Below are 11,712 nucleotides of genomic sequence, written 5' to 3' on the forward strand. Positions count from 1 at the left end.
TGTCCATGTTCTTGTCCATGTTCTTGTCCATGTTCTTGTCCATGTTCTTGTCCATGTTCTTGTCCATGTTCTTGTCCATGTTCTTGTCCATGTTCATGTTCATGTCCTTGTCCATGTTCTTCTGTGTCGACGTCTCCCCCTCGCTTTTCTTCCTTATTCTCATTGCCACGACATTCCGAATTCGAAGTCGACGATGACAACCCGAGATATTCCTCTCGCAACTTATCGACCAACCTTTCAACCCGGGCATAACTCAGTTCAATCTGCTCACGGAGCGAGTAGAGCTTGTTTTTGTCGTCGTCGTCTATATCGCTGTTGTCGTTGTCATCGCTTCCCCTGTCGTCCGCTAGTCTATCGCCGTTCCCCGACTGACGAGGCAGAGGAGGATACAGTAGATTCCTGATCTGCGTATCCTCATCCTCATCCTCATGGTCATCCTCACTCTCATCTGCGTCAGTCATATTCCCTCCAACTTCGTCAGTTCGGTCATGTGCTTGAAAGTCGTCTCTAACCGTGCCCAAACCCCCTCTTGTCATGCCTTCAGCTCCCCAGCGTCCATTGTTCTCAGATCTGTCATTCTCACTCTTTTCCACACCACTTCTGCCTGTCATCGGTCCTTTTTTCTGCTTAGTCCAAGGACTACCCTTAACGTTGTCCTGGACACCTGCATCGGCATCGATATTGACATCGACGTCGAACCCACCGAGACTGAAGCCCGCGACTACGACGATATGATCATCATCAAGATCATCAAAACCATGGTCCGTATCACAACCATAATCTGAAGACTGTTTTCCATCATCTGTCTCTTTTCTCTTCTGGCTTCGCTGCTGTTCTTCACCGCTCTGCTTCAGACTCAAGTGCTGCTCGTTATCCCGGCCCTGACGACGGCCCGTACCATGTTCACGACCCACGAAATCACCCCTGGCCTTAATCCGATCCGCATCCGCATCCCCATTCCTCTGCCCCAAGTTCTCGACCAGCAATGATAGAAACGGATGATAATATGAAACCAACCCCGGATTTCCCGTGATGAAGAACACAAGCGTCACCTGTAGACGCTGCCGTCGCTGCCTTGGTGGCCGGCCATCTTTGGACTGATTTGACCGGATAGGCCGAGTCGTGCGCTCGCTTCCGGACTTGAATCCATTCGGATCAGCTGTAGAAGATGTAGAAACAATAGGTGTAGAGGTGGAGTTAGAGATAGAGCTGGTCTGGGAGCCAGTGCCAGTGCTATGGTCAAGACCCTCCGATTCTGCGTCAAGGCTGACCGGTCCAGCTTGGCTCTTTCTTGTTCTTCTTCGCTTTCGACTCAGAGATGGCGGGATATGCAGAAACACGTTTGGAGAGATATATGGTGTCAGTGTCATTGTTTCTGGAGTGGGTCGCAATGGTCGCGAACTTGTTAAATCTCGCCCGCGTCGTTCATGAGAAGATAGATCAAAAATGATAATAAAGTATTATATCTGAGAGTTCGAGAATTCCCAACTCTGACAATGTCATTAGTCACCTCCACGACCCACGGTTTACACAAAACTACATATAGCCACTCATGACTTATTTCCATGTAGTTGATGGCCTGCCTGATGCTGCAAGGCTGCCAACATCAGGCTGAATTACCCAACTACAACACACATCTCTCAATATGCTCTACAAGAATCAAACTGGTTCCACCAATTTTTTCGCATTTGCTGTTCATCTATCTACAGCTACGGCTTCAGTATTTGCTGCAACCATGGTCATCCATTGCAATTTGCAGGCAATATGGCCCGAATGCTCTCGCTTGCTCATTTGCTCGTACAATCATCGAAAACTCGTAATACGTATCGGCAGCTCTGGTTGCAGATCCACCTCGGCCTTGCTCATCGGCCTGCAACAATGCTCGCAAAGGGGGTATCTCTTGATGACAGCAGGGAAAAACACATACACAAGACCCCTCCAGTCAAACAGAGGGAGAAAAAGAAAAAGACAGAAAAAAAGCACCATCTCCATGAATTTCCTGTGAAACACCTTCCGTTCTCTCCATGTCGTTCATTCCGGCCATTCGTCTTTGCCACATCCTCACCCACCATGCTCGCAACTGGATGATTTCTTCCCTGCTTCGATCTCGATTGCCATTTGATCATTCACGACCATGCACGTGGTGCGTCTCCAAGTATGAGAACTGAGACTGGAGCATGTCCGCCACTATGTATTCATCCTTCGTTCATCACAACGTCAGAATCGCCCTTGGCCGCATCAGCAGTAGGCGCAGGGGTTGTGTTGGGTTGAAGGAATGGCTGATTGCCCTGAGGAGCGGCCGGTGGCACTGTAGGAGGGGTGTTTTGCTGACGACGTGCAAGAAAGTGACCAGCCGGTGGTGGTGGCAGAGGTGGTGCTGGTGGAGGGGGAGGAGGCATTGGTTGACCGTATGGTGTAGTGTCAAAGTCGGATCGGCGGAAAGGGGGAGGCATCATCGAGGCTTGAGGAGCAGAAAAAGTGTTTACCTGTCCTGCAGGCCCGGAGAGATGGGGCGAGGGCGTCATCCAAGGTTGTTGGGCGTGGCTTGCCTGCACACGGCGGTGATGCTGTTCTGCAGCCGAGGAAGAGGCAGATCGGGTATCGACTGCCACCGGTGGAACGGACCCGGGTGCTTGAGGTGCTGAAAGTGCTTGCGTCGGTTGTGATTGGGCCGGTACTCGCTGCTCCATTTCCTTCCTCCGCTGCTCGTGTTCCTTTCTTCGACGCTCCGCCTCTTTGGCCTCCCATGCTACCGGGTCCTCGCGCAGTAGACGTTGGTCTCGAAACTCCTCTTCCGCGGCTTTCTGCTCCTCATCATTCAACTGCTCGTCGTCTTCTTTCTGGAAGGTCTCGGTCAGGACAATGCCGCGAAAACAATCCAAGCGCCGAATGACAACGTCAAGGACTTTCGGGTCTTTGCCGAGACAGTCAGAAAAATCTTGTTGAGGAACGTCTTTGACCGGAAACAGATAGTCGACATTCGACTTGGTGGCATGGCGCTTGGGCTTCTTCTTGTCCACCACACGGCCAAACAGTTGGGTCTTGAAGACAGCCTTGTTGAAGAGTAAATCTTCGAATGTACCTCCAGCCTGGAACCGGTAAACGAACACCGGCGCCTTCTGGTTGAGACGGTAAGCTCTACCAATGGCCTGTTCTTCCCAGGAAGGATTGAAGCTGAAATCGAAGATGATGACACGGTTTGCACCTTGTAGGTTCAAGCCAAGGCCGCCTGCCTTCATCGAGATCAGGAACACTTGGGCGTCACTCTGATTCTTCTCGTTGAACTTCTTGGTGGAAGCCTGGCGCGTCGACACGTCTGTTCCTCCGTCCAGTCTGAAAAAGCGAAGGCCCATGTCTTTTAACATCCTCTCTAGGTAGTTCAAGGTCGGAATGCTGTGTGTGAAAACCAATGTCTTGTCGCCGATGGCACTCGCTTCTTTGAGGATCTGTTGCACTGCGAGTGTACGGTTAGATAAAGAAGGCTCTTCAAAAATGCCGGGATAGTTGGATTCGTGGAAGAGTTGTAGGACTTGCTGCATAGCTTCGCCCAATACACCCGAAGTGTCGACCTGTGTATCTTCTTTCACGGTCTCGGGTGTTGGTGCATTGTCGGCCTGCTGATTTGCCGTGGCATCATTCCCCTCGTCCGCAGAGGCAGAGAGGGCCACATTGGCCTCGTGACGCCCGGCAGCAGCATCCTTCTCCAAGCGCTCATTGAGCTTCGTGAAGAAGCAGGACGGATGATGACACAGCCATGACAACATGGCAATCCAGTCCCACATCCTCGCATTACGCGCCCTCCCCTTTGTCAGGCGGAAAGTTTCCTCCATGTACTTGACGTAGATGTCATATGCCTGTTGCTGCAGCATCGTCAGTGGCACGGTAATAAAGAACTCCGTCTTGGTTGGCATGTCTTTCTCAATGGCAGAGATGTCAGCTCGACTGATCTTCGGGTCCAGATCTCGCTTGAGCACATGGAGTTTGCGAAGACACAGCCGTCGCTCAAACGGCGTGCTGTCGCTGTACAGGCCCTCGATGATGGGCTCCGAGTACTTGGACCGAAACTGCACAATCGACCCAAGGTAACCAGGGGCAATCCAATCCACCATGGTGTAATACTCTTCGAGATGGTTGTTGAGCGGCGAGCCAGTCAACGCAATGCGGCTCGTCGTCTTGAATCGTTTGGCGTACTGGTGTATCGTAGAGCCCGGATTCTTCAGCTTATGAGCTTCGTCCGCAACAACCAGTGTGGGTTCTTCCAAGAGGATCTTTTCCACGTCGACCACTTGGTGCTCTCCCTTTTCTTTGGATTTTGCGCTCAGAGAAATCATTCTCCGGAATCTCTCGTAGCTGGCCAGCAAGACTCCGCCATGCCTAGACCACTCCGCAAGTACAGATGGATTTGATGACTCCATCTTGTAGATCCGACCTAGAAACAAGGGATCAGGGGTCCACAACATCAGCTCGTCAAGCCAATTCTCGACCAAGGAAGCAGGGCAGAGAATGAGGGTTTTGCTCTTCCGCAGTTGCGCCGGAATAAGGCCTCTGACCTTGGGGTCGCTGCTCTTGCTGCAGGACGAAATGCTGACGAGTAGAGAGATCACCTGCATGGTCTTTCCCAAGCCCATGGTGTGTGCCAAAATACAACCTTGATGTTTGGGGTCTTCTATGATTTCCCGCCACATGAATTGAATGCCCATCAGTTGATGTGGCTTGACACGATTGGAGATGTGTGAGTGAAGGTAGACATAAGGCTCGGTGGTATTGATCGGGTGTCGAGTGTCTCCTGACGCTGCCATTTGAGTCATTCTCTTGGCCATCTCTAGGCGTCGTTGCTCCTGTTGCTGGATTCGCGCCTGATCACTTTGCTGCATATCGAGGGCCTGTTGACTTTCGACCACCTTGCGCTTCCGCTTCTTGTGGGCGGAGGAAGGACCATCACGACCCAGTGGATCGCTGGAGATATCTTCAATTTCCATCTCATTGTCCAATATCTCTGCATTAGAAAGGCTCTCTTCATCTCTCTTTCTCTTTGTGCCTTGTTGTTTGTCAAGGTAGTCAAATTCGTGCAGGAGATTCTCAAGGAGCCTAGTCAGGAGACCGTAGAAACGATCAAACGAGGAGCCTATCTCCTCAAATGCACGATCGATGTGCACAGGAGACACTGACAACATGTGCATGAGTTGGTGTCCACAGATAAATGTGACATAGAAAAGAACAAAAACTCGAGCCATTGTTTGCCACTTGTCCTCGATTCCTTTGATTTTACGACTTTGCCCACGATGGAAAGCCAGCAGTCCGTCGAAGATGACCTCTCTGCGCTTGCTGTGGGTTTTTAGGGAGTCAACAAACATGCAGAACCCACTAACGTGTTCAGGGTCGAGTTCATAGACAGCTTTGGCCAGTGCTCGGTGTCGGTCAGCAAGATTCTCAATCTGGGCCCAATCTGTAGCCCGCACGCCCCGTATGTCCTCAATATGAGGCAATCCGGAGTCGTCTTGAGGGGATAACTGCATAGAATCCACAGTGGACGACAACGAGATGATACTAGACTCTCTAAGTCGTGGCTTCTCTGGCGTCTGCTCTGTGGAAGGGTTGAGTTCGGGGGTATTTACCTCAAAGTCCGTGCCGGTGCCAGTGCTGACCTCATTAGTGGCAGAGTCGTTTCCTGGGCCAGGACTGGAAAAGGTCAGATCCACAGGTTCAGTGTCTCTTCGACCCTGTGTCCGGAACTTGGACTTTGGAAGCCGGGGCAACCGGTCCAGATCGGAGTTGTCTGAACCAGCGTCGCTACTCCGAGGGCGTGAAGGCAGGCTGAGCAGGCCGTTGGTTGCTGTCGGGGCGATCTCGACATTGTCGGAAGAACTGGAGTTATCATCGTATCTCTTGCGGCGACGCATAGGTGTGACGATCTCGTCATCACTAGTCTCGCTATCAACATCCGCATCGCTGGCTCGAGAGTCGATCAACATTGCCGATTCTGCGTCCTCTGCGGCCCCATGAATAGGAGTGGAAGATGTATGGCTTGTCGACGCCCGAGAGTCTGTGTCCTTCTTGGTGTCGGGAATAACAGGATTCCAATCTGGATCCGGCTCATGACGAATCGAGCCGCCATCAGAAGATTCCTGTACCACAAACGCTGCATCATCTTCCAGACGCTCTGACTCTGAGTCAATGATTTCCTCACCATCGTCCAGCGCTTGCTGTTTGTGCTTGCATGCCTTCTTTAGAGCCTTTGGACTCGGACGTGGCGGGGGGTAGTCCTGGTGGAGGACTTGATTATAGTACTCAAATTCCTCGTATTGAAAGACTGCCACTTCGATGTTCTGGCATTGTTTCTTAACTTCAGCTGGTGTCCGCCAGATATCATCAGCCACGGCCTGTCTGATCTTATTCTTCATACGCTCGAAACGGGCTTTCTCGCGGTCAATGTAGTCAAGCTCGTCTCGACGATTCTTCTTCTTGGCCGCCTGCATCCAGAGACGATACGCCTTTAGTTGGGCCTTGACCATTTTGGTGTTGCGCCAGTCTTGCTTCATCTCTTCCACCGTCTGGTCGATGACAGCCTCGACTTGAGCACGAGTCATGGTCGACAGCTCGCGGGCCTTTTCGTTGCGCTCGTCCTGGATCTCTTGCCAGGTCGCTTCGTCAAGCTCTCCTTCATCACCAGAATCTCCATAGACCGGGAGTGCTTCATCTGAACCGGCCACGGGATATTTGTCAAGCAAGTAATCCAAATCGTGCCAATCAGATTTCTTGTCCGAGCCGTCCTTGAGCGGTGACCCATTGACATTGGAGCCGTGCTCTGTCAGCAATGCCATAGTGCCAGGAAGGATATTCTTTTCTCCCGCGATCTTCTTGACCTCTGGGAAGTCGTCCACACGGTACACTCTGGTCTGTCCACCAGGCTGTGGGAACATGGTGAAGTATTGTTCGGAGACTGACTCTTGAAGTCGACTAGAGCTGTAAGGAAGTCTGATGAGATTCTTGCTCTGGGGGAGCTTAATAACATCTTGACGAAGAAAGTGTCGGATACGTTTCGCGACATCTCTTCTCCGACCATTAGGGGCGTGGCTACTGATGACAAAGTTGTCGGAGCTCTCAACAGGGGTGCGATAGAAGATGTCGCCAAAGTCCGTCAAGATTTTGTGAAAGAAGATGTCTTGCACAGGCACCGTAGCAGGAGATAGGTATGTGATACCGGCGGCTTCCACGGCAGCGACTTTGTCTGTCTGTGGGACAAATGTTGGTACAATTCTCTTCTTGGCCTTGACGAGCGCATGCTGTTGGGCCCCTCTCTGAGGTGCACCAGTTGGTTGGAAGACCTTGGCCGTGGCGGGCTCTTTAGGTCTGGCCGATCTTGTGGCACCCATATCGACCATGGGGTGATCCAAAGGCATTGGCACAGTGCGTTGCAAAGAGGACTGAGTGGTGACAGGCGCAGGCGCCGGGAAGACACTGTCAGGTATCTCCATCAAAACGCCTTTCTGTGGACCCAATCGTGGTTGAACAGCAGAACTGTGAGACAGAGATGAAGGTGTGAGAGGCTCAGACTGGACGGAAGGGAAGGTCCCCGGTCCTGCAAAAGTACTAAGAGGAGCAGCTGATGTACGCGACTGCGACTGGATGAACTGCTGGAGGGGTGCCTCCTGCTGGGCTCTGAAGGCTGCGAGCTCCTGCTGCATTTTCGCGATCCGATCTTGGTTGAATTTCAGATCCTGCCAGCTTGGGGACCAAGAGCGGAAGTGTTCAACGGCCTTCATGATGGCTCTTCTCTGACCAAATGACGCGACACCAAGGTCATCCTTGAGCGCGCCCATGTCCAGCACCAGTAGATTGTCTCCATCGACATGGTTCTGACGCAGGGTGTCCTCCAGAAGGTGGCGGTCTGGAATGAACTGCGGCCCCTCTGCAGTAGACCATCTTGGGGTTGGATTTTGACAAAGCTCATAGACAACTCGATCAATTGACCAGTTGCGAGGGTCATTGTCTGACTGAGTAGACATCTCCATACTTGCTCATGTGGTCTGTGAGTTGCAGGATCAAGGGAGTAACTGAAGCAAAAAACCCCCAGAAGACTTGACCATGAGATAGTAGAGAGAGGTGTCGTGAGGTGGTTGTGAACCAGTGTTTCAGCGCGGTAAGAGGCGCAGGAGGGAGGACGCAGGAAGAGGGGCGCAGGCAAGTAAGTCACAACTTGAAGTGAGGGCGCAGTGATTGCAATAAAGAGCTGCGAGAACTTGATTGAGAACTTGAAAGGCTCGCAAAGAGAGAGTCGCTCGAGACAGAAACAATGCAGGAGACACTACCTGGCCCACGTCGTGGAAGGGACATGAGGCGGTGCACGAGCAGTGGTTTTCAATGATCAGAGCTTGCGAGAAGGCAATGACTGAAAAGACTGTGCTGGTACAGAACGCGAGGTGGTAGAGAGAATGTTTTCATGATGGTGAATTAGAACTGAGGGCAAAACAAAACAAAACGCACCGTCGACGCGAACAACGCAGTCAATTCACTGTTCAACGGCGAAAACGCAGTCGCCCATCAAAATCATATCATATCGTCGTAGTAACTCGCAACTGTTAGTAGGGTTACAATTCACTAAATCTCACACTAACTGCTTTAGTCGCCCAGGGCTCTAAGGCAAGCGCGTAAAGTGGTTCGCGTGTTTCACAAGGCAGCTTTGCCGAACGGAGTCTAATCTAGCCGAGCACGTGGGAGACTTGAACCCTTGGACCCTTATCAATCCCAGTCACGTGCCGCGATAGGTGACGCTGCCCCCTGACTCAGCAATCAACCTTTCCAATGTCCTTGCTCTGTTTCAACGTCGCAAATTCATTTTGCGTATCTCTCCTCAACTTGAACGACTCGGACACCACGAGCTCCAGAAACCACCCTGCATACCGATTTAGCTCCAATCCAGGTTTCTTCTCTAGAGTGTCTCTTGCATGCAGCCCCAAAGAACATCCTCATTAGGACGCGCACCAAGATGGTCCACGAAATCTACCACAACTACCCCCCGCCATTGACGCCTGAGCAGGAGGAGTACCTGGTGCAGACGGTCAAGAACTGGTCGATAGAGCATGCATTGGCGGTCCGACCATCGAGCGCTATAGTGTCTGAAGAGGCAAACCCGAATCATGTACTGGCCACGAATGCGCCCGTCACTCTGTTTCCCAGCCCCTTCTCCAAGTCGTGCTTCGACCAGGCCCGGAGTCTCCAGAAGACTTACAATGAGTTATATGCGGCCATTGCCAGCGACGAAGAATGGCTTGAGAGAGTTATGGAAGAGTACGTAACCCTCTTGTTTGGTGGCTATCAGCTCCCGGACTACCAGAATTTCGGGGTCGCTGTAGCCGCTCAGCCTAATCCCCCGCAACCTTAGCGGGCTCCAATTGCTCACTGAGAGGACATTCCCTTTTACTGACATCAACGTTCTTTTCACCATGCAGACTGTTCGAGGTGGACGACTTCCTAGCGAATCTCTGGAAAATCCATCTAGCCGTCAAAGAGGAAGGCTACGTCCAGAACATGTCGCTGGGCCTGTTCCGCTCGGACTATATGTTAGACGCTCCAGACGACAGCCGAGGCCCGCCGTCCCTGAAGCAGGTTGAGTTCAACACCATCTCGTCCTCCTTTGGCGGCCTCGCCTCCCTTGTCACCGAAATGCACACCCACCTAGCGACTTACCCTTCCCAAGGCCATCCCGTGGCATACCCTCGGCACCCCCTCTTCGGCAATTCGCCCGACAAACTACCCTCCATTAAATCCATCGGCCATCCTCCCCATAACACGGCAGTGCCCACCTTAACCGCCGGCCTAGCGGCGGCCCACGAGGCGTACGGGTCATCCAAATCCCGTCCGTCGCTACCGACCTGCATCCTCTTCCTGGTGCAGGACACGGAACGGAACATATTCGACCAACTCGCGCTCTCCACGCACCTGTACAAAGAACACAAGATCCCATCCTTTCGCCTGCCCACCAGCAAAATCCTCGCACTGACCTCCATCCCACGAACCGACACCAACCGAGCTCGACCGCTGATCTACACGCCCCCATCTTCCCCATCGATCCAGTACGAAGTGACGGTCGTCTACTTTCGCGCGTTGTACGCGCCTTCGGAATACGACGGCCCGACCTCATGGGCAGCGCGCCACCACCTCGAACGGAGCGCCGCCATCAAATGCCCCAGCATCCTACTGCACCTGTCCGGCTCCAAAAAGGTCCAACAAGTCCTAACCTCGCGACCACCCGGTCCTGACCATCTCAAGTTTTTCCTCCCCGACCACCCGACCGCGGCACTAGACAAACTCCGATCCACATTTGCACCCCAATATGCTCTATCACCTACACCAGAATCATCCGATTCAGCGAATCCAGACACAAATACAGAGACAAAGACAGACACAGACACAGACACAGACACAGACACAGACACCAAGACAGATACCGAGCATGAAGACATCGAGTCCGAAGGCATCCGTCTAGCCCTGTCCGAAACCACCGCGGCCAACCACGTGCTCAAGCCCCAGCGCGAAGGCGGCGGCAACAACATCTACCGCACCAACATCCCACCCTTCCTCAACTCGATCCCCCGCTCCCAATGGAAGCAGTACATTCTGATGGAGCTGATCCGGCCCCCGCCAGCAGCCAAGAACACCGTCCTCCGCAGCGACGGCCACGTGGTGCACGGCAACGTCGTTTCCGAGCTCGGCATCTTTGGCACCTGTCTCTGGAGGAACACGCCGATACACGGAGCCTCAGGCTCAGGCTCGGGTTCCAAAAGACCCAAGATCCTGCACAACACCGAAGGGGGTTTCTTGCTGCGCACCAAGGGCAAGGAGAACGACGAGGGAGGGGTCGCGGCCGGATTCAGTTCGTTGGACAGTTTGATTCTGTATGAGGAATCTTGAAGAGAGTGAATGACAAACAGAAAGACAAGGGGAAAGTATAATACAGACAGATGGAGGCTATACCCCCTTGGGTTTGGGAATTGTTTGTTTCTGACGGGGTCGACTCGACTTGGGACTGTTTATCGGAGCTTTGCCTATAGATGCTTTTGGGTTAGGGCCAGAGAAGGAGAGAGAGACTACAACCAAGCTTTACAACCGATCCAAGAACCCCGTTCCCCATGTCGTGAGTTGCCCACATTCGAACCCTCCCCTCCGGGAGATTAGATCTTTCCATGTCAGGATGACCTGTGTAGGTAATCGAGAAGGTCCAAGAAGGTCGAACGTCTTTCAAAGAAAAGAATTCGGCGCAGGGAAAGGTCAATAGTATGAACATAACAGCTTGCCAGCAGAAAACTTATCAGACAATTTCTTCTTGTTGGTCCGTGCCGTAGGTACCTTGAATGATCATGAATACACTATCTCGAAACGAAGCCACTTCAGGTATAACTGGAGTGGACAGCTAGAAATACAGCAATACACCTCGAAAGTTGTTTTATGCCATTCAGCCACAGCTCTCTCACTCATTCATCAAGAATCTCAAAACCGGCAAGCACTTGCGTACCTCGACAACTTCGTAGCCAAGGTTTCTTTGCCACACAATCCATCCTGAGTTCGTCGCATGACTGGATGCATTGACCAGAAACAAAATCGACACGTCCGACAATCACGAATTTCAAGGCCATTCCCACAGGCCAATCTGCAATCTGCAACATCCGACCTCCAATCACCGAAGACTACCGACCGGAGATCGAAAGCGAAGAT

At 52.3% G+C, this 11,712-nt stretch overlaps 3 protein-coding genes across 3 annotated transcripts in view; 1 reads left to right on the top strand and 2 right to left on the bottom strand.

Annotated features, from left to right (window-relative positions):
- Positions 1 to 1,370, bottom strand: part of A1O1_04444 (uncharacterized protein) — a gene marked incomplete at both ends in the record, with an annotated part of 2,803 nt that extends 1,433 nt beyond the window's left edge. Inside the window, one exon of the mRNA XM_007725336.1 lies at positions 235 to 1,370. Coding sequence (XP_007723526.1) covers positions 235 to 1,370 — 1,136 coding nt within the window. The remainder of the gene's footprint in view (positions 1 to 234) is intronic.
- An 825-nt stretch (positions 1,371 to 2,195) lies between these two features.
- Positions 2,196 to 8,012, bottom strand: A1O1_04445 (uncharacterized protein; the record flags this gene model as incomplete). The annotated part of the gene is made up of 1 exon (XM_007725337.1): positions 2,196 to 8,012. One exon carries the CDS (start codon positions 8,010 to 8,012, stop codon positions 2,196 to 2,198), a length of 5,817 nt encoding a protein of 1,938 aa, XP_007723527.1.
- Positions 8,013 to 8,986: 974 nt separating this feature from the next.
- Positions 8,987 to 10,911, top strand: A1O1_04446 (glutathione synthase; the record flags this gene model as incomplete). Its single annotated transcript, XM_007725338.1, has 2 exons — positions 8,987 to 9,288; positions 9,450 to 10,911. 2 exons carry the CDS (start codon positions 8,987 to 8,989, stop codon positions 10,909 to 10,911), a joined length of 1,764 nt encoding a protein of 587 aa, XP_007723528.1.
- Between the last annotated feature and the right edge of the window lie 801 nt (positions 10,912 to 11,712).

Source organism: Capronia coronata (genome assembly GCF_000585585.1).
Source record: "Capronia coronata CBS 617.96 chromosome Unknown acBCG-supercont1.3, whole genome shotgun sequence".
NCBI lineage: Eukaryota > Fungi > Ascomycota > Eurotiomycetes > Chaetothyriales > Herpotrichiellaceae > Capronia > Capronia coronata.